At 38.4% G+C, this 23,244-nt stretch overlaps 1 protein-coding gene and 2 gene segments (V, D, J or C); 1 reads left to right on the forward strand and 2 right to left on the reverse strand.

Moving 5' to 3' along the window:
• The window catches only part of LOC133642725 (uncharacterized), a 37,619-nt gene extending 24,502 nt beyond the window's left edge, over positions 1 to 13,117 (reverse strand). Inside the window, 2 exon segments of the C gene segment in view lie at positions 12,693 to 13,004; positions 13,075 to 13,117. Coding sequence covers positions 12,693 to 13,004; positions 13,075 to 13,117 — 355 coding nt within the window.
• tmem205 (transmembrane protein 205) overlaps positions 1 to 23,244 on the forward strand; it is a 74,459-nt gene that overhangs the window by 37,085 nt on the left and 14,130 nt on the right. The window contains exons 1-4 of one of the 3 annotated variants that reach the window (XM_062037085.1): positions 2,174 to 2,406; positions 2,488 to 2,611; positions 4,365 to 4,457; positions 21,376 to 21,802. The exons of 1 other annotated variant lie outside the window; for it this stretch is intronic. The gene's annotated coding sequence lies outside the window, so the exon portion shown is untranslated. Of the gene's footprint in view, positions 1 to 2,173; positions 2,407 to 2,487; positions 2,612 to 4,364; positions 4,458 to 21,375; positions 21,803 to 23,244 lie in introns of those variants that run through there. One more of the 3 variants, XM_062037086.1, reaches the window with a different exon arrangement.
• Positions 15,312 to 15,822, reverse strand: LOC133642731 (immunoglobulin heavy variable 4-30-2-like). The segment is given in 2 exon segments: positions 15,312 to 15,708; positions 15,779 to 15,822. Coding segments are annotated over 2 exon segments (375 nt in total).

Here is a 23,244-nt window from a genome sequence, read left to right on the forward strand (position 1 = left end):
AAATCTCCCGAATTCGGAGGTCTCAAGGTTGGCAAGTATGGTCCCCAACCTTTTTTGCACCACGGACCGATTTAATGTAGGCATTATTTTCAGGGACCGGCTTTCCATTTGTGGCAGATAAATACAGCAAAAATAAGGGCAAGAAAAATACAACTCACTATAACGCTGGGGGGCTAGTTTCTTTGCAATGAGATCCCCAGCAGGTTGATGGTAACCTGCTGGGGACTGCAGATGGAAATCAGCCTTTGGCTACAATCTGTCACATTTATATTTTATATGTTCATTAATGGGCATTGTATCATGTCACAAAGTTTTAACAAATATAACAAATGGCAACTTCCTATGAGGAGTTTTATTGTACATCTATAAACAATCTTATTGGTGTGTCTCGTGGGACAGGCGAAAGTTAAGTCGGAGAAAATGCAGTCCTTTATAAATGATTTAATGTTTCTGTGCGGCCAGGTAGCAAATGCGTCACGGACCGGTACCGTTCCCCGGACCGGTACCGTTCCCCGGACCGGTACCGTTCCCCGGAGCCGCGATTGGGGACGCCTGAATTCTAAAGTACATTCAGTGTCATTGAATTATCAATTAAAACTATTTTCTTCTCACCTTTTTCTGTTCTCTAATCCACTTGGGTAAACTTTTCCTAACCGCACCAACAAGTTTGTTTCGGAATGTCTTCCTGAAACAAGTCTGCACATGTGCAGTAAATAACGTGTAATACTCCATTGCGTGAGAAGGGAGAGGGGATCTGTCACAACAGTCATCTTTGATGAAGTATTTTTAAATGCATAAATTAAGACAGCAATAAGTAAATACTTGTTTTAAATAGAAGGAAACTTTAATCATCGTTTTTTTGAGACTTTTGGGGGCCTGTGGAAACCTGGGGGCCCCAGGCATCTGCCTGTGTCCTGGTGACAACGTGTATCTTTTTATCCGTTGTGTTCTTGGCTTACAATATTTCAGTTTGTTGGCTATATTACAAAACACCTGTTGAAGAAACGGTCGCTTCCTGTCTTTTATTAATATCAACCAGACAGGATGTTGATAACCACATGTTCAGAATGTTGGAAAAAAAATTTCAGTGTTTTGATATTAGTTGTACATTCAAAAAGCTTTATAAGAAATTCGACATTTCTTTTATGAGATATTTATTAGCATATTGCTAATTTATTTGCTCACTCAATTCACACTATATATAACCCTTCTTTACCTTGTTTCCTGCTGTCTTTGTTGTCCATGTGCTCATTGTTACATGCTCTACACCTTGTTCCATCATTAGTACACCTGTGTCTTGCCGTGATCCTTGTGTCTCCTCCAATCAGCTCTCTCCTTCCACTTGTCCAGGTACTGCACTTCTGGTACATTCTATAGATGCTAGCCTTAGCCAATTAGCATTTTGCATATCACATGGTCATTTTGCAATTTAGCAACCATCGATTGAATCAAAAGATGCTTCCATTATATTACAATGTACCACATCTGTTGTTAGCATGTTGGCTGTTTATATTGTTAGCATCATTAGCATTCATTTTTTTTAAAAAGGCCTAAATCACAACAAGTCGGTCTTAAACCCGGGGCAGGAGGTTTGCAGAAATTTTGCCGAGCTGTTCAGACTTATTTAGTTCTGCAGTTTCGTTAATGTGTCTGTGAAATATTTCAACTGTTAGAGACAAGCAGATCAAAAGAAATGACAGTAACTCAGACTTTTTTTTAAAAGTTACTGCTTTGTTTCATTTGACTAAAACAAAGACATGTTGTAACTATGGTATATTATATCATTTTTATTTTATCTTTTAAAATTAGTGCTTGTAGTTTTGGATATATATTTAGATATATGATATAAATGATGTAAATTTAGTCGACGATAGAGTTTTTAATACTATTGTGTTATTGTGATAATGACACATTCTAGTCATATCACGCATATTTGACAACGACAAGCGAATGACCGTTTCCTCAACGCAATGTCTGTTATGTACGTGAGGGTTGGAGGGGGACGACACCACGAAGAAACTCAGGTTACCGGGTTTATTGTAACCTTTGATGAGTGAGTGGGAGGTGTATGCTACTCTGTGTTTGTTGCAGGACTGTGTGTGATTTTAACCATGTGAATAATACCAGACGATGTTGTACGTGCGTGATGGATGAATCTTTCGGCAGGCCAAGAGAGCGAGGCAAAAAGGGTGTCCGTAAGCAGGCAGGTGGTCGAGGGCAGGAGAGAAGCGACAAGGTCCGTGTCCGGGCAAGGTTCAAGGATCGAGGAAGGCAGTCCAAAGTCCGGAGGGAGGTCGAGGCACACGGGACAAGACGGGTACTGCGGGAGAAACAAGGAACATGAGACGAGGGAACAAGGAGGACGAGGAGAACGAATGCGAGGACAACAGGAGGGAAGCCAGAGACGTAAATACTTACTACGATGAGTTAACGACGTTGATTCCAAGGGTCCACTGATCTTTATGCTGTCTCCCTGATTATTGCTAGGTGCGCTGATAGCCGATAGTCTGCAGCTGCGGCGTTGCGGGGGCGTGAAACGCCCGGTGCGTGCAGGGGCGTGTCCTGGCATACTGCCAGCCTGAGTGTTGGTGGATCTTGCTGCATGAGAATTGTGGGTTCGAGACCGCACCGTGACAATGTCTTTGCAAGTGAGATGGTGGCTAACTAATCCTAGCCTCCATGGCAAGAAAATATGCAACTTTCTTTAAAGTGACGTTATCACTGGAGGACTAGAGTTTTTGATTGATTGATTGAAACTTTTATTAATAGATTGCACAGTTCAGTACATATTCCGTACAATTGACCACTAAATGGTAAGACCCGAATAAGTTTTTCAACTTGTTTAAATCGGGGTCCACGTAAATCAATTCATGGTATGAATGAGGAACAGTTAAACATGCTGCACTAAACACCAGAGGAGGACACAATAAGCCATGCTAATCACTAAACTAGAGCTTTTGAATGTAAACAGGGGTGGGCAGACTGATACAAATATTCGACAGAAACAATGCCAAGTATAGTATTGGTATATGGTTGATACTACAATGATTAGATCGATATTTTTTACTATTATAAAAAAAGAAATTATGTCATTCTTTTGTTATCGTTTCCAGGAGTTTAGGACTTCATACAAGAAGCAATGCTAAGGTAGATCTCTTGAACGTACACAAGGGCCGGGGGCCAATTGATACGAATATTGACTGTAATGATACCAAGTCTACTGTAGTATCAGTATATAGTCAATACTACAGTGATGAGATCAATATTTTTTATTACAAAATATTTTTTTCAGTTGTTTTGTTGTTGTGTACCGGACTTTAGGACTTTAAATCAAAGCCAATAGTTGTTTTCACTTATTTTGCACCTCCAAATGTATTTTACTCGAAAATATGAGGGGACGGCTTGGCGCGGTTGGGAGAGTGGCGGTGCCAGCAACCGGAGGGCTCTTGGTTCGATCCCCAGCTTCTTCCAACCTAGTCACGTCCGTTGTGTCCTTGAGCAAGACACTTCACCCTTGCTCCTGATGGGTCGTGGTTAGCGCCTTGTATGGCAGCTCTTGCCATCAGTGTGTGAATGTGTGTGTGAATGGGTGAATGTGGAAATAGTGTCAAAGCGCTTTGAGCACCTTGAAGGTAGAAAAGCTCTACACAAGTATAACTCTATACAAGTATATTGCTCAAAAATATGTTATTTACTAAAATTAAATAATACATTAATTTAAATATTTAATTGTTAGCTTTTGTCAGACATCCATTCTGTGTATTGTTTTTATAATTGTGAGGAAAAATGTAATTAGTCAATGAAGTTACAACAGAAAGTAACCAGATTGTACCAGTAAATTTGCAAATACATTAATAATAGTTGTGATTTTTTAAAAAACAACATTATAGCATTCTACACAGGACTTAAGCAGTTTAATTTGTTTACGTTTTTGTTCCCTTACTGCCCCCACGAAAATACGTATCAACCTTTTAGAGGCAACAATGTGCATCAGAGGGCGTGCACACCGCTTGAATAGTGAAAGGTTTTTGTTATGGTGTGTAACACTGTGCCACCCCGTAGTATAACCACAGTGACACATGCCCATACAAAAACCTCCCCAGTCGAGCATGTAGCAGAGGATTTTTTTGGGACACAGAAACAAAGGTAGGAAATATTTATATTTAACAAAGACTTGGAAAATACTAAATATTATTTTTGATAGGGTATATGTGTACAAAAAAATGTTTTTCGACACTTTGGAACAGCAAATAGTAGAAACATCTAAGCCTGTAAGGTTTTTATATATATATATATATATATATAGCAATTGTAATAATATGTAATACAAATATGATGCATACTGTATATTTTCAAACTTACAGGACCTACAGAGTCGAAGAATGTCTAAAACATTGACCAAAGTCTTAAATGTCAAACTGTCATCAAGGAGAAGTCCAGAGAGAACAGTCAAAGCAGTAAGTTGTTTTACTTTATTTCAGTTTCATGTAGAACTTTTTTTTGCATTGGTTAAATTGTCTTTACTCTTGTATGGCAGTCGGAAATGTAAACACTTGACTAAAACATTGCCTGTACAGGTTGTTTTATTGGTTAAACTAGTGGTTCTCATACTTTTTTCACCAAGTACCACCTCAGAAAAAACTTGGCTCTCAAAGTACCACCATAATGATCAACATTAAAATAAATTAGCGTGGTAGGGCTAAGTATTCATTAAAAACAAGCCAGGGGTTTTATTTAACAAGTATATTCAATCATTTTGGCCTGACTTGACCAGTTTGAACAGTAACACTGTTTTTGAATATAGCAAAATATAACACTGTACTTTAATTAAGTGATTCTTTGGCGTACCACAATTGGTACACGTACCACAGTTTGAGAATCCCTGGGTTAAACATTGTGTCTCTCAACAATTGTATCTGTTAAAGTTAGTGAAACTAATGTCACTGTATAATATATACATTGACATTAAATAATTAAAACACCCCATCAGGTGACTGTGAATAATATTTGTGTTGCCCATACATCTAACACAGATATCCTCAAAGTTGTATAATCAATAGTCACTGACTTATGGGCAATAAGTTGCTAAGTCGCACCAGTGCCTCATCAAAGACGTTATGCTTAATGGTTGCCATGTTTTTTCAACCAATCTTGGTCAGATTTTACAGACATGTCCTTGTCCATCTCGTGAAGATTTGTAACACATTGTGTGGCGATTTGGCTTCACACCATAAAGTTGCAGTTGTTTTTTTTCCCACTGTAGACCACATTGAACTGCATGAGAAATTTCAAGTCAGTTTGCCTTTTGGGGTCAAACTTTGGAGTTTGATAAAAGTGCGTACATTTGTCACAAAATAATAGCACAGGCAACACGGCAGGGGTGCTTGAATGGTTTTGCTCTATTGTGATCAGAGATGTGGACTTGAGTCACAATTTTGATGACTTCTGACTCAACTTGAAAATATCCAAGACTTGCAACTCGACTTGGACTTTGACTTTACTGACCCGGACTTAAGCATTACTACTTCCAAAGACTTGAGAGATGGGTGAGAGTGTTCAGAAGATGTGTCCTCAGCTGTGATTACAAAAATCGATATAATCAATATAATTACAGAATGAATATCTTGCCCACATGAAAAACTTGCATTGCAGCCTATTCGCTGATCCATGTCCCAGCAACCACTACCTAATAATAAAAATCAAACACGACAAAAATGTGAAAATTATTCTTGTCGCAATTGTGCACTCAATCTTGTATTTAAGACCTTTGCAGTCTCAATTGTCATTAACAGTTAAGAGTACTTGACTACACAACATGCTGTCTAAACTTACAGTCCCACTAACTACTTATTTACTGTGCGGGGAATAATACACAATAACTAACAATAAATACGTCATAAAACAAAACTTTATAATGTACAAATTGCGACGCAAAGGACGACGGAACACCCTAGACACGTCAGCACTGGTGGAGAACAGCCTGACATTAAGTGTCTATAAAAGTGTCTATGCATGTACACAGTATAATGAAAATACATTATTATGTTTCATATCTTTTTATTTTCTTTTTGTCAGTTTACACACACATTTTTCCTCTTGTACACATTGGTTTCTTGTTCTTTGTTCAATGTATTGTGTATTTGAAAAAGAAAGAAAATAAATCACAACTTGCCCAATTTCGACAGATTTTCATGTGGTTCACTTTATTGTCAACGTCCAAAGATGTGTTAATAATAAACTCAATTACAAAAAGACATTTTATCAGGGGAGTAATGATTCGTTTTACAACGATTCTATTCAAATAATAATTGCCGGTACGATTAAGGGTAACTTTAAGCCAAAGTTTTTAACCAAAAATTCAAGCAGTGTGACTGTGAAATAAATACTGGACACTGCAGGTGAAGTTTCCTTTATTCTTGTTATTTCTTGTAAGGGAATTAGATATAAATGATTTATGGATACAGACAAGCAAGTAAATTACAATTAATGGCCAATGCATTCACTTCTTATTTAGGTGCCACCATCACTTTCTGTTGAATTAACAAGAGTAAACATTTTCTGCTCTCATTTTCAGTAATATCAAAAGTGCAACCAAAATATCTGTAAGTTGAATTTGCAGTAGATTTACCAACGACTTTTGCTGTTGTCTAATATAGAAATACAAACCCCGTTTCCATATGAGTTGGGAAATTGTGTTAGATGTAAATATAAACGGAATACAATGATTTGCAAATCCTTTTCAACCCATATTCAGTTGAATGCACTACAAAGACAAGATATTTGATGTTCAAACTCATAAACTTAATTTTTTTTTGCAAATAATAACTAACTTAGAATTTCATGGCTGCAACACGTGCCAAAGTAGTTGGGAAAGGGCATGTTCACCACCGTGTTACATGGCCTTTCCTTTTAACAACACTCAGTAAACGTTTGGGAACTGAGGAGACACATTTTTGAAGCTTCTCAGGTGGAATTCTTTCCCATTCTTGCTTGATGTACAGCTTAAGTTGTTCAACAGTCCGGGGGTCTCCGTTGTGGTATTTTAGGCTTCATAATGCGCCACACATTTTCAATGGGAGACAGATCTGGACTACAGGCAGGCCAGTCTAGTACCCGCACTCTTTTACTATGAAGCCACGTTGATGTAACACGTGGCTTGGCATTGTCTTGCTGAAATAAGCAGGGGCGTCCATGGTAACGTTGCTTGGATGGCAACATATGTTGCTCCAAAAGCTGTATGTACCTTTCAGCATTAATGGTGCCTTCACAGATGTGTAAGTTACCCATGCCTTGGGCACTAATACACCCCCATACCATCACAGTTGCTGGCTTTTCAACTTTGTGCCTATAACAATCCGGATGGTTCTTTTCCTCTTTGGTCCGGAGGACACGATGTCCACAGTTTCCAAAAACAATTTGAAATGTGGACTCGTCAGACCACAGAACACTTTTCCACTTTGTATCAGTCCATCTTAGATGAGCTCAGGCCCAGCGAAGCCGACGGCGTTTCTGGGTGTTGTTGATAAACGGTTTTCGCCTTGCATAGGAGAGTTTTAACTTGCACTTACAGATGTAGCGACCAACTGTAGTTACTGACAGTGGGTTTCTGAAGTGTTCCTGAGCCCATGTGGTGATATCATTTACACACTGATGTCGCTTGTTGATGCAGTACAGCCTGAGGGATCGAAGGTCACGGGCTTAGCTGCTTACGTGCAGTGATTCCTCCAGATTCTCTGAACTCTTTGATGATATTACGGACCGTAGATGGTGAAATCCCTAAATTCCTTGCAATAGCTGGTTGAGAAAGGTTTTTCTTAAACTGTTCAACAATTTGCTCACGCATTTGTTGACAAAGTGGTGACCCTCGCCCCATCCTTGTTTGTGAATGACTGAGCATTTCATTGAAGCGGCTTTTATACCCAATCATGGCACCCACCTGTTCCCAATTTGCCTGTTCACCTGTGGGATGTTCCAAATAAGTGTTTGATGAGCATTCCTCAACTTTATCAGTATTTATTGCCACCTTTCCCAACTTCTTTGTCACGTGTTGCTGGCATCAAATTCTAAAGTTAATGATTATTTGCAAAAAAAAAAATGTTTATCAGTTTGAACATCAAATATGTTGTCTTTGTAGCATATTCAACTGAATATGGGTTGAAAATGATTTGCAAATCATTTTATTTGTTTATATTTACATCTAACACAATTTCCCAACTCATATGGAAACAGGGTTTGTAATTCAAACCCAGCATTAATGTAAACATTTAAGTGTAACCAAATCTCTTCAGGTTAAATGAACAGTGATTTGACCTGCAACTTCTAGCGTCCGAGGTGTAGGGCGTTTAAAGCACTCTTTTGAAAGACAAACTGTGAAACACCACAGATGATAAAACATGTTTGGCAGAAGTGTGATGTGGATTTTTTTAATATACTGTAATTGAGTTCTATTCAACTTTACAATCAACTTCAATAACACCATACCGGCCCCTGAGTTCAGTTCAAAATTTGGGAGCAAAATAAAAATTGTCCAGCAAATTCCTAAAAACAGTAGAGTGCTCCTGTTGTGTAGAGGAACTTGGAACACTTTAAAACACATTGACAGATCCTTGCATTGACATTTGAACCTTGCTAGCAAACATACAACACAGGTGTCCAAACTTGTGATTTACATAACTGAGACGTTCCTTAAGGCACCTCTATAGGTCCTCTCTTTTTCATCATTTGGATGATTCAACTGGTGGACCACGAGTGTAGTTAAAAAAAACTTGTGAGTAACTCACATTTTTGAAGATTCTTTCCTACACTAATTTGCTGTAATAGAAATTATCTTTGACTAGCTTTTTTCTGAGAATGTCTTTAAAAACAGCGGAGCGCTCCTGTAAATCTCACAAAATAAATAGACAAAAATCAAATGTCTACTGCAGAGGACAGTGGTTCTCCAGAATATACAAAATAAGACTAAAAGTGAAGGGACAAGTCAGGGTCCCCGGTCCTCAGCTTTCTGAAATTACATTGAAATAACATTGTAAACACAAACATTGCAGCACAACAAACAAATATTGGGCAACACAAAGAGCAGACAAGTCCAGACCTCCCTCTCCCCAGCTACTTCGTTCAGCTCGTCTTGGTGGATCTTGTGGCCTTCCAAGGCCAAATGGGAGATCTAGTCTCTCCACGGTGTCCAAGGTCTTCCCTGTGACCTTCCACCGCCCTAAACACCTCCCCAGGAAGACTTCCGGGGGCAACCTGAGCTGATGACCGAACCACCTCATCTGGCTCCTCGCGATGTGGAGGAGCAGTGGCTTTAGTCTGAGCTCCTCCTGAATGACAGAGCTTCTCACCCTATCTCTAAAGGAGAGCCCCGCCACCCGACTGAGGAAACTCTTTTTGGCCGCTTGTACCCGTGGTCTTGTCCTTTCGGTCAGAACCCAAAGCTCATGACCATAGGTAAGGATGGGAACGTAGATCGACGGGTAAATTGTGAGCTTTGCCTTCCTGCTCAGCTCCTTTTTCACCAGACGGCTCGATTCAGGCTCCGCATCACTGCAGACGCCGACCAGCCTGTCGATCTCACAATCCCCTCTTCCCTCAATCGTGAACAAGACACAAGGTACTTGAACTCCTCCACTTGGGGCAGGTTCTCGTCCCCAACCCGAAATTGTCACTGCACCCTTTTCCGGGTGAGAACCACAGACTTAGACTTGGAAGTGCTGATTTTCATCCCAGTCGCTTCACACTCAGCTGCGAACGTGCAGTTTTACATTCATGATAACTTCAAACCTACCATAGGTCAGGTAGAAGTAGTTAACACATTTAGTCACGTGGTTAAAACGTGATTTATAGTGAATACAGTTCTTTTTCTCACGCAGACTCTGCCTCGACTCTGCTTTGAGACCCCTGGGACTGGACTCCATTTTTAACGAGTGACTAGAACATGTTTGTCACGCTGCACAGTGTTGTTGTTTTTGTTCTAGTCTGCTGATGCTTTGTGTTGTTGTGGTTGTCTGGCACAGTAATACACAGCCGTGTCTCCAGGCTGCATATTCTGTCCATTTAGAGTCACTGTTTTGCTGGAGGGGTTCACATTAATACTGAACTGGTTCTTCAGTGAGTCCTTGTAGTAAGATGCGCCAGTATACGCCATCCCAATCCACTCCAGTCCTTTCCCAGCAGGATGCCTGACCCAGTGTGTGTAGTAGCCACCAGCAGCCACAGAATAAGACACCCGACAGTCGATGCTCAGACTCTGACCAGACTGCAGAGTGACAGACGGTGGCTGGGTCAACTCTTCACACTCGACACCTGCGGAGGAAAAGTTATTAGATATGGGATGTAACGGATCTATGGTCATGTGTGCCTCAGTGACACTCACAGGAACCTGCAGCCAGCAACAGCAGCACAACTACACGGAACATGGTTGCTACTCAAGTTGTTGTGATGGGATGGAATGTGTGCAGCTTTTATAGCACGCTGCATGGTGGGAGGGCCACTTTGCATATAGTGGCACTACAGGTGTGCTGCAAGATGGCCGCTCATTACGTAAGCTGCAATACATTTTACAATCATGTTTACTATTGATCTTTTTTATATTGATACTGTTATTGCAATAGTTTCATTGTTGGTACAGTGACTTTGCTTAGATTTGTGCTTATGAATAAAATGAATACCTATCACTATTTGTATTATTCTAGGATATTAAATATCTCCAAAAAAGAGGACAGTAATATCAAAAAACTCTCACTCCCAGGGTGAAATAATTTATGTTCACTCACACAAACATATTAAAAAAAATGTATGTATTATTATTAATATTATTGTTGTTATATTAATCTAAAGGCTTAGTGGCCACATGCGTGGACAGCACCTTTTAGCTCTTATTTCCAAAATTGTGTACACTACTGAATTGGGGTCTTATGGCCGCTTATGTGGACACTTATACTGCCATCTGGTGGTGTCAGAATTGATTGATTAATTGATTGATTGAAGATTGATAGAAGAGTATAACATACAATGGAATTTGGGGAAAAAAGTGTAAAAATAAGAGATAGCATGTCACTAAACATGAAGTACACGTTTGTGTACTTATGGACTAATTCTTAGTTTTTATTCTATTTAGGGTCTAATAAGCCCAAATAGCAAAGAGAAATTTAAAAAAAGCATGTAAACCAACAGCTTGGGCCTTAAGAGGTTAATATTATTATCCTTGTTTTTTATTTTCTAAAAGTAGTATTACACTTGAGAGGGACAATCAGTAAAAACAAATGGATGGTTGTATTTCTTCTTTTAAGATTTGCACAAGTTCAACTAAGATATGTATTGTTTTTTTTATAATCAAGTTAATGTAAATTTTTCCCTCTAAATTGCAGGTAAAAATTCAGTTAAATAAAAGAAAAACAAGTGCTGTCTAAAATAATAAATAAACTCATGAATAGTCACAAAACATATCGTAATAATCATCATAATCATCAATTAATAATCATGTATACAAACAGACTAATATTAAAAAAAGCGTCAACGTTTATTACAAAATGTGGCGTTATTACATGAGGTGAAAATGTATTACATTGTTACATAATGCACTGTTATTACATAATGTGTTGCTACACAGTGCAAACACAAAAATGAAAGCTCAATTAACACATTGGGCGACACAAAGAGCAACTTCCTGTAAGCAAGCAGTATGACCATTTCCTGGGAACTCAACAGTGTGAAAATATAAAATGTTTACATATAATTTTATCCATTTATTCTTCTTTGTCCGCTTATCCAAAGTCAGGTTGTGGGGGCAAGTCCAGACCTCCCTCTCCCCAGCTACTTCGTTCAGCTCGTCCTGGTGGATCTTGTGGCCTTCCAAGGCCAAATGGGAGATCTAGTCTCTCCACGGTGTCCAAGGTCTTCCCTGTGACCTTCTACCGCCCTAAACACCTCCCCAGGAAGACTTCCGGGGGCAACCTGAGCTGATGACCGAACCACCTCATCTGGCTCCTCGCGATGTGGAGGAGCAGTGGCTTTAGTCTGAGCTCCTCCTGAATGACAGAGCTTCTCACCCTATCTCTAAAGGAGAGCCCCGCCACCCGACTGAGGAAACTCTTTTTGGCCGCTTGTACCCGTGGTCTTGTCCTTTCGGTCAGAACCCAAAGCTCATGACCATAGGTAAGGATGGGAACGTAGATCGACGGGTAAATTGTGAGCTTTGCCTTCCTGCTCAGCTCCTTTTTCACCAGACAGCTCGATACAGGCTCCGCATCACTGCAGACGCCGACCAGCCTGTCGATCTCACAATCCCCTCTTCCCTCAATCGTGAACAAGACACAAGGTACTTGAACTCCTCCACTTGGGGCAGGTTCTCGTCCCCAACCCGAAATTGTCACTGCACCCTTTTCCGGGTGAGAACCACAGACTTAGACTTGGAAGTGCTGATTTTCATCCCAGTCGCTTCACACTCAGCTGCGAACGTGCAGTTTTACATTCATGATAACTTCAAACCTACCGTAGGTCAGGTAGAAGTAGTTAACACATTTAGTCACGTGGTTAAAACGTGATTTATAGTGAATACAGTTCTTTTTCTCACGCAGACTCTGCCTCGACTCTGCTTTGAGACCCCTGGGACTGGACTCCATTTGACGAGTGACTAGAACATGTTTGTCACGCTGCAGTGTTGCTGTTTTTGTTCTAGTCTGCTGATGCTTTGTGTTGTTGTGGTTGTCTGGCACAGTAATACACAGCCGTGTCTCCAGGCTGCATATTCTGTCCATTTAGAGTCACTGTTTTGCTGGAGGGGTTCACATTAATACTGAACTGGTTCTTCAGTGAGTCCTTGTAGTAAGATGCGCCAGTATACGCCATCCCAATCCACTCCAGTCCTTTCCCAGCAGGATGCCTGACCCACGCTGTGTAGTAGCCACCAGCAGCCACAGAATAAGACACCCGACAGTCGATGCTCAGACTCTGACCAGACTGCAGAGTGACAGACGGTGGCTGGGTCAACTCTTCGCACTCGACACCTGCGGAGGAAAAGTTATTAGATATGGGATGTAACGGATCTATGGTCATGTGTGCCTCAGTGACACTCACAGGAACCTGCAGCCAGCAACAGCAGCACAACTACACGGAACATGGTTGCTACTCAAGTTGTTGTGATGGGATGGAATGTGTGCAGCTTTTATAGCATGCTGCATGGTGGGAGGGCCACTTTGCATATAGTGGCACTACAGGTGTGCTGCAAGATGGCCGCTCATTACGTAAGTTGCAATACATTTTACAATCATGTTTACTATTGATCTTTTTTATATTGATACTGTTATTGCAATAGTTTCATTGTTGGTACAGTGACTTTGCTTAGATTTGTGCTTATGAATAAAATGAATACCTATCACTATTTGTATTATTCTAGGATATTAAATATCTCCAAAAAAGAGGACAGTAATATCAAAAAACTCTCACTCCCAGGGTGAAATAATTTATGTTCACTCACACAAACATATTAAAAAAAATGTATGTATTATTATTAATATTATTGTTGTTATATTAATCTAAAGGCTTAGTGGCCACATGCGTGGACAGCACCTTTTAGCTCTTATTTCCAAAATTGTGTACACTACTGAATTGGGGTCTTATGGCCGCTTATGTGGACACTTATACTGCCATCTGGTGGTGTCAGAATTGATTGATTAATTGATTGATTGAAGATTGATAGAAGAGTATAACATACAATGGAATTTGGGGAAAAAAGTGTAAAAATAAGAGATAGCATGTCACTAAACATGAAGTACACGTTTGTGTACTTATGGACTAATTCTTAGTTTTTATTCTATTTAGGGTCTAATAAGCCCAAATAGCAAAGAGAAATTTAAAAAAAGCATGTAAACCAACAGCTTGGGCCTTAAGAGGTTAATATTATTATCCTTGTTTTTTATTTTCTAAAAGTAGTATTACACTTGAGAGGGACAATCAGTAAAAACAAATGGATGGTTGTATTTCTTCTTTTAAGATTTGCACAAGTTCAACTAAGATATGTATTGTTTTTTTTATAATCAAGTTAATGTAAATTTTTCCCTCTAAATTGCAGGTAAAAATTCAGTTAAATAAAAGAAAAACAAGTGCTGTCTAAAATAATAAATAAACTCATGAATAGTCACAAAACATATCGTAATAATCATCATAATCATCAATTAATAATCATGTATACAAACAGACTAATATTAAAAAGAGCGTCAACGTTTATTACAAAATGTGGCGTTATTACATGAGGTGAAAATGTATTACATTGTTACATAATGCACTGTTATTACATAATGTGTTGCTACACAGTGCAAACACAAAAATGAAAGCTCAATTAACACATTGGGCGACACAAAGAGCAACTTCCTGTAAGCAAGCAGTATGACCATTTCCTGGGAACTCAACAGTGTGAAAATATAAAATGTTTACATATAATTTTATCCATTCATTCATCTTTGTCCGCTTATCCAAAGTCAGGTTGCGGGGGCAAGTCCAGACCTCCCTCTCCCCAGCTACTTCGTTCAGCTCGTCTTGGTGGATCTTGTGGCCTTCCAAGGCCAAATGGGAGATCTAGTCTCTCCACGGTGTCCAAGGTCTTCCCTGTGACCTTCCACCGCCCTAAACACCTCCCCAGGAAGACTTCCGGGGGCAACCTGAGCTGATGACCGAACCACCTCACCTGGCTCCTCGCGATGTGGAGGAGCAGTGGCTTTAGTCTGAGCTCCTCCTGAATGACAGAGCTTCTCACCCTATCTCTAAAGGAGAGCCCCGCCACCCGACCGAGGAAACTCTTTTTGGCCGCTTGTACCCGTGGTCTTGTCCTTTCGGTCAGAACCCAAAGCTCATGACCATAGGTAAGGATGGGAACGTAGATCGACGGGTAAATTGTGAGCTTTGCCTTCCTGCTCAGCTCCTTTTTCACCAGACGGCTCGATACAGGCTCCGCATCACTGCAGACGCCGACCAGCCTGTCGATCTCACAATCCCCTCTTCCCTCAATCGTGAACAAGACACAAGGTACTTGAACTCCTCCACTTGGGGCAGGTTCTCGTCCCCGACCCGAAATTGTCACTGCACCCTTTTCCGGGTGAGAACCACAGACTTAGACTTGGAAGTGCTGATTTTCATCCCAGTCGCTTCACACTCAGCTGCGAACGTGCAGTTTTACATTCATGATAACTTCAAACCTACCATAGGTCAGGTAGAAGTAGTTAACACATTTAGTCACGTGGTTAAAACGTGATTTATAGTGAATACAGTTCTTTTTCTCACGCAGACTCTGCCTCGACTCTGCTTTGAGACCCCTGGTACTGGACTCCATTTGACGATTGACTAGAACATGTTTGTCACGCTGCACAGTGTTGTTGTTTTTGTTCTAGTCTGCTGATGCTTTGTGTTGTTGTGGTTGTCTGGCACAGTAATACACAGCCGTGTCTCCAGGCTGCATATTCTGTCCATTTAGAGTCACTGTTTTGCTGGAGGGGTTCACATTAATACTGAACTGGTTCTTCAGTGAGTCCTTGTAGTAAGATGCGCCAGTATACGCCATCCCAATCCACTCCAGTCCTTTCCCAGCAGGATGCCTGACCCACGCTGTGTAGTAGCCACCAGCAGCCACAGAATAAGACACCCGACAGTCGATGCTCAGACTCTGACCAGACTGCAGAGTGACAGACGGTGGCTGGGTCAACTCTTCACACTCGACACCTGCGGAGGAAAAGTTATTAGATATGGGATGTAACGGATCTATGGTCATGTGTGCCTCAGTGACACTCACAGGAACCTGCAGCCAGCAACAGCAGCACAACTACACGGAACATGGTTGCTACTCAAGTTGTTGTGATGGGATGGAATGTGTGCAGCTTTTATAGCACGCTGCATGGTGGGAGGGCCACTTTGCATATAGTGGCACTACAGGTGTGCTGCAAGATGGCCGCTCATTACGTAAGCTGCAATACATTTTACAATCATGTTTACTATTGATCTGTTTTATTGATACTGTTATTGCAATAGTTTCATTGTTGGTACAGTGACTTTGCTTAGATTTGTGCTTATGAATAAAATTAATACCTGTCACTATTTGTATTATTCTAGGATATTAGATATCCCCACTCGAGTAAAAAAAATAGGACTGTAATCACTCCCAAGGTAAAACAAAAATGTATGTTTGCTCCCACAAACATATATATATTGAATGTATTCCTTTTCTTCTTATTATTATTTTTGTTCAGTTTTTTTTAAGTATTACAATTGAGAGGGAAAAGAAGTAAAAAAAAAATGGATGGATGTATTTCATTTTTAAGTTTTTCACAGGTTCAACTAAGATATGTTTTTTTATTTTTCTTTATCAAGTCTATTTATAGATTTATTTAAAAGAAAAAACTTAAATTAAAAAATGAAACACTTTCAGTCCTAAGATCACATTTCAGCACTATTAGCATCATTTTTTTTTACACAAACTGTATTTACACACTATTTCCTGTGAAAAAAAAATCTTGAAACTAGCGCTGTCTTAGATAATGAATGATCTTATCTTGTATTACCTGCATATGTTCGTCTATCAGCCACGCAATCTGACATCGATGGACAAAGATAGTTTTGTTTTATGTTCCTATATTCAAACACAGTGTTACTGTTCAAACTGTCCTTGATGTTACAATGGCCAAAATAAGCAAATATACTTCTTAAAGTAAACCTCTTTGTTGTTTTTAATGTATATTTAGGCCTACTATGCTACTGTGTTTTATTGTTGGCCATAATGGTGGTACTTGGAGAGCCAAGTTTTTTCTGAGGTGGTACTTGGTTAAAAAAAAAGAAAGTTTAAGAATAATTGTTTAAGACATTCAAATTTCCGACAGGAGTAAAAAAAAAAATACAGTCATGACAATAAAACTCTTTCACTCTCAGGGTGAAAAAAATAAATGACGTACACTTCCACAAAAATGTGTATATGTATATTTATTCTCTCTAAAAACTTTTATTTAAAAAAAGGTACATTAAAGAAGAAACACGTTCACTCCCAGAATCACATTCCAAAACTTTTAGCATATTTTTTTGGCATTTTGTTCTAAAAATATTGCAATAATCATGTAAATATGCAGATGATCATGAATCACTTTGTAATAACTTATACCATATTTAACAAATATATTATGAAATGTTTCAAGGTTTATTACAAAATGCGTTATATTATTAAAAAATTTGGCCTTATTACATAATGAGTTGAAAATGTATTACATTATTGCATAACGTGTTGTTATACACAAACACAAAAATGACAGCCCAAAAAACACATTGGGCAAAACAAAGAACAACTTCCTGTAAGCAAGCGGAATAACCATTTCCTGGGGGACTCAAGACTTTGAAAATATACAACTTGTACATGCAATTTTAAAATTAATATGACTTAAGACCTACCATATCTCAGGTAGAAGTAGTTAAAAATGTTGTCATGTGGCTAAAACATGATTCTGAAGTGAATACTCATAAAATGAGTTAGAGACGCCTGTTGCAGCTGAAATTAAATAATTAATAAATGCAGGAGAAATAAACTGATATAAATTAAGCAATAATGTATTACTGTGTACTTAATTGATGATTACGATAAATTCAGGATAAATTATATCTGACGGCATTTTCTTCTTTGAGAGAATTGAATGTTTCCGACTTTGTGGGGACGTCAGAATATCCTTTTCTGTTCCAACATGGGATCCGTAAAGACGTGATTGAGTTAGTTCAATTGAAAACATTTATGCAGGAACTAGAACTAAAATAATAACCTCATGTAGTCACCTCTGCCCTCACAAATGTTAGGTGATGCTTGGTTTTACCTAAAGTCAAACCGAGAATCTTTTTTTTTCTTTCTGTCAGTCATCTCAACTCTCTCAGTCCAAATGCAAAACAGCGGTGTCAAGCATGGTTGGTCCAACAACAGATGGTCACCTTGTTTCTAAGAGATGCACATTTTTCATTCCTACTATCTTTTTTGCACATCTATAGTACACTTTCACAATATTTATTCAACACGCAAATTATTGTTGTGTGGAAAACAGGGTGAGAATATAGAATATGTTTTTATGGGTCCAGTTTCAAAGCAGCAGGTGGTGTCCCAGGGGGGCAGCCAGACGATGTGTTTGGAAACTGAAAAAGCTTAACAGATCATAACTTTTTTTTTTTTTATTCGACAGGTTTTTTTTGTTAGTTTTTTTGCATATATCTTCACTCAAAGTGCAAAAAAATATATATGTAAATGTACTTTATATGTATTCATATATATATGTACTTTATATATATATTCATATATTATTGCCAAGAAAATTTAAAAACAATGTATCTATATTTTTCCATGTGTTTTTTGTAACCGATTCTATTTGCCACATAGTTTTTAATGCCTACATTCACACCTCTTATGGTTTTCAATCATTAAATCACCTTCTTTTTTTTTTAAATAAAAAAGCAACGGCTCAACTAAGTAAACACTAATTGTATTTAGGTACGCTATAATGCCAAAAGTATTTGGCCACCTGAGGTGGTTTGTTTGAAATTCAAGCAAAATTCAATATTTATTGTGTTTAAAAGCTTGAAAATATTTATTATGCCTTTTTTTCAAATATATGTTTATGTTTGCCTTAATCATAAAGGTTGACAGTCCAGTATAGTTTATAAGTCTAATATACAGGACCTACCAAATATTTATTCTTGCTTAGATATGTTTTTAGATTGAACACTTAAATAAATAAATATTATATAAATAAATAAAATAATATTAAATAAATTCATATTTTTCAACACTAGGGGGAGTCCTGCAGAGATTGAATTGATACAGTATGTTTCTTTATTTTTTAATCAAGGCACTGTTTATCATATATTTTGTATCTCAGGGCGTTCAATCGATTGCAACTGGACTGTTTGGTTTGTCTGAGAAGACGTTTCGCCTCTCATCCAAGTAGGCTTCATCAGTTCATGCTCATAGACTTAGTTTGGTCAGATCTAGTCTAGCGGCTGGTGCCAAAACCCCAAATATTTATACTCCAAAACGAGAAGGGCGTGCCTGGGCAAGGATGGTTTCGCTCCATCGTAGTGAGAAAAACAAGTGTTTTGATGCAAAACAGCAATTTCCACTTGTTAGTATAGTCCAAAATAGTCAGAATCCCCCACGTATGCATTCCATTCGGGTGTAAACAAATGGCGTTCTGGTCACCTTCTGTGTTGGACAAATATTAATGGGGGTGAAGCTCCAAATAAAATACGGCTAGAAAAAGTGTCATATTTAGAGATGTCAAAGTTAATGCATTTATGCTGGGGTGTCCAACTCATTTGAGCTCAGGGGCCGCATGGAGGAAAAGCTGTGCACTGGACTATTAAAATCATGGCATTAAAACAAAAAAATAAAGACAACTTCAGATTGTTTTCTTTGTCTTACTTTGGCCGAAAATAGAACAAACAATTTCTGAAAATATTACAATAAAAATATAGAAAAAAAATACCGGCAGCAGTAAAGTTTAGATCCATAAAGGAAAGAAGAAAGTGAATGAATGTTTACAACGGAATAAATGTACATATTCATAACAATTTGTTTTCTTTGGTATTATTTTTTTTAAATGAATTAAGAAGCGTTTATGACAACCTTTTTTCCAAAATACAATATAGAATGTGAGATATAACAGGATAAGGCATACTAGTGTTGTCCCGTTACCAATAATTTGGTACCGGTACCAAAATTATTTTGATACTTTTCTGTACTTTTCTAAATAAAGGGGACCACAAAAAATTGAATTATTGGCTTTATTTTAACAAAAAATCTTAGGGTACATTAAACATATGTTTTTTATTGCAAGTTTGTCCTTAAATAAAATAGTGAACATACAAGACAACTTGTCTTTTAGTAGTAAGTAAGCAAACAAAGACTCCTAATTAGTCTGCTGACATATGCAGTAACATATTGTGTCATTTTCCGTTCTATTATTTTGTCAAAATTATTAAGGACAAGCGGTAGCAAATGAATTATTAATCTACTAGTTCAATTACTGTTAATATCTGCTTACTTTCTCTTTTAACATGTTCTATCTACACTTCTTTTAAAATGTAATAATCACTTATTCTTCTGTTGTTTGATACTTTACATTAGTTTTGGATGATACCACAAATTTGGGTATCAATCCGATACCAAGTCATTACAGGATCATACATTGGTCATATTCAAAGTCCTCATGTATCCAGGAACATATTTCCTGAGTTTATAAACATAATTTTAATTTTTTTTAAACGAAAGAAGATGTTGTGATGCCAAAAATATCGACGTAATCATAGTAGTATCGACTGGATTAACGCATGCAAATAATTGTAAAAAATATATATCACATTGTTCTTACATAAATCCAGATTAGTCATCTAATCTATTTAGACAGCAAATTCCCTTTACCTCAACCGCGAAAGGTTATCTGAACAGCAAATTTAGCTTCAAAATACACATTAGGGCAGGGGTGTCACACGTACGGCCCGAGGGCCAGATCAGGCCCGCAAACAGGTTTTATCCGGCCCGTGGGATGAGTTTGCCAAGTATAAAAATTAACCTGAAATTTTACAATGAAAGAAACAGCTGTTCTAAATGTGTCCACTGGATGTCGCAATAGCAATTCTTTGTATCTTTGTAGATGATGCTACATATGTACAAAATAAATCACATGATGTTAGTACATCAGTCGAGGAAAATGATCAAACTACATAAACAACGTACTGTAATTTGATTTTGATGTAATTTTTTTTTATCTTGATAGATTGAAAATTAACACCAATGAGTTGACTGATGAACATTATCACATCATTTAGTCAGAAAATATAAATAACGACAAATAAAGGTAGAATACTATTAACCGCAACATGTAAGTGTAAAATAAAAACAACAACATTATGATTTGTACGATTTCAGAATGTGCTTGTTCTATTTTTAAACAAAGAAAACAATCTGAAGTTGTCTTTATTTTTAAGTTATCATGCCGTGATTTTAGCAGTCCGGCCCACTTGGGAGTAGATTTTTCTCCATGTGGCCCCCGATCTAAAATGAGTTTGACATCCCTGCGTTAGGGACTTAAGATAAAACTGTTACTGAGCAAATAAATGTAATGCGTTTAAGTAAAACATTTTTCCAAAAATGTTTGTGTACACTGTGAGAAAAAATGTCAGTGGATTTTACGGCAAAAATAACTGACAGCTGTCACCAGATATTCACAGTAAAAACAAAAGTAGCGGAACTTGAGTTAGGAGTAAAGGCATCCGTGTAAACTAAAGAGGTACTGTAAATAAAGTTTAACGTGTGATCTATATGAAGCATTGCTAGATATACATAATAATAAAGGGGCTATTTGCAACCTTTAGGCAGATGCTGTCACGGCCAGGGCTTATTCCAATGCGCCCTCATCTGTGCGCTCTGCTTGTTGCGCCTCCAAGAGCGCACCTCGGGACACGCCCACGACCGCACACTTCCACTGCTGCAGCCGGCAGCTGCAATCATTCACCGGCAATCAGCGCACCTGAAGCTGATCATCAGAGGACTGCCTTCAAAAGCCTGCTCAACCTGCTATCCGGGGCCAGAACGTAAATCAGCTGTTCGAGAACCTATCCTCCGTCGCCTTGGAAGTGACCTGTGCGCCTCACTTCCCTGAACCCCCTCTGGATTCTGACTGCCTCCCTCGATCCTCGACCCCCGCTCTGGACACGGATCTGTTGACGCCCCCCACAGACTACCTGCCTGTCTCACGGACCTCCAAGATCTGCCTTGTCCCTCCTCTCGTTCAACATTACGGTAACACTCAGCAGTTAATTCAAACACATAGTCTTACACACACACACACACACACACACACACACACACACTCCCTTGGATTTTGTCACACTCCAAACCCTTGATAATTAATATATTGTTTGTTATTATATACATATATATATTTATATATATATATAATAAATCATAGAGCTATATTGCCCCCTTGTGGTCTGTGCTGTCTACATTCCCTCCGTAACCATAACAGATGCCTTCAGGGCGCTAATTTTCCAATGGTGGCCCAATTCGATATTGATATCAATCCAATATCAGCAAAAAAAACAAGTATTGGATGATATTGGCTTGCATGTCAAATGTCCTCTCTGCAAAGCTAACATCTAAATGTCACTCCTACATCTTTTTTACTTCAACTCGGTATTTGATACATATCTCAATATATTTTTCGGTGAAAGTATACATATAAAGATATTCATTTTTGAGCGATATTCACTGAAATTGAAGTGAATGACAACTGTACTGTAAACAGTCAGTGGCACTTTTATTAACCCAGTTAGTCAAGATGGGTATTAACAGCACAGAAAAGAAACTGTGTAAGTAGTACAGAATTTAACAAGATAAATAAAATAGAAAAATATTATTTCTACGTAAAATAAATACCATTGTTGTGCAAATAATACAAAATGTATTAAACTCAGATAAATAAACACATTTGCAGGCAGGGACTTTGTGATTTCCCTTCCTGGTTCCATGACCCGCCCTATCTTGCCTCTGATTGTCCGGTCCCTAACCAATCGTGACTCATCATAGTAAACAACCAACCAATCATGGATGTTCTTATACGTGCAAGCACATCTTGGAAGGAGGAAGGGGGGGGGGGGGGGTTTAGTAGGAACACAACCAATAAGCGGCGTTTGGTCATTTTTACGTGAAATAAATTATATCGATATTACGATATTTTCTTAATTAATATCTTGTTTAAAAATATATCGATATGTCATATCGCCCAGCCCTAGAATAGACCCGCTCATCGGCAGTGCGCCTTATAATCGATGCGCCCTATGGTCTGAAAAAATTTATTAATTAATATCAGTATCGGTCAATACTCAAGGCTCCAATATTTGTATCGTATCAGAAGTGAAAAAGTTGTATCAGGACACTCATAGTTTGAAGTATTATATTTCGCCATCTTACAGCTTTTACATCCTTACTACATCCATTAGCTTTGTGTGTTAGCTAATGATAGCGGTTTAGCTATCATAACAGCATGACTGCAAATTGTTAGTTGTTTCTCTTGAGTGAGTAACAAGCCTGAACAGCAGACAATTTTCTCGGGCCGACAAGCATTTTTTATTGTGAAAAATATTTAAAAATACATATGTTCTGTTCTTGTTCTCGTTTTTGGCTTAACAAAATTGAACTTTGAGCAAGCTGCAAACAGCTCCTTTAACTTTCAACAACAAAAA

This window comes from Entelurus aequoreus, linkage group LG25 (genome assembly GCF_033978785.1).
Source record: "Entelurus aequoreus isolate RoL-2023_Sb linkage group LG25, RoL_Eaeq_v1.1, whole genome shotgun sequence".
Lineage (NCBI taxonomy): Eukaryota > Metazoa > Chordata > Actinopteri > Syngnathiformes > Syngnathidae > Entelurus > Entelurus aequoreus.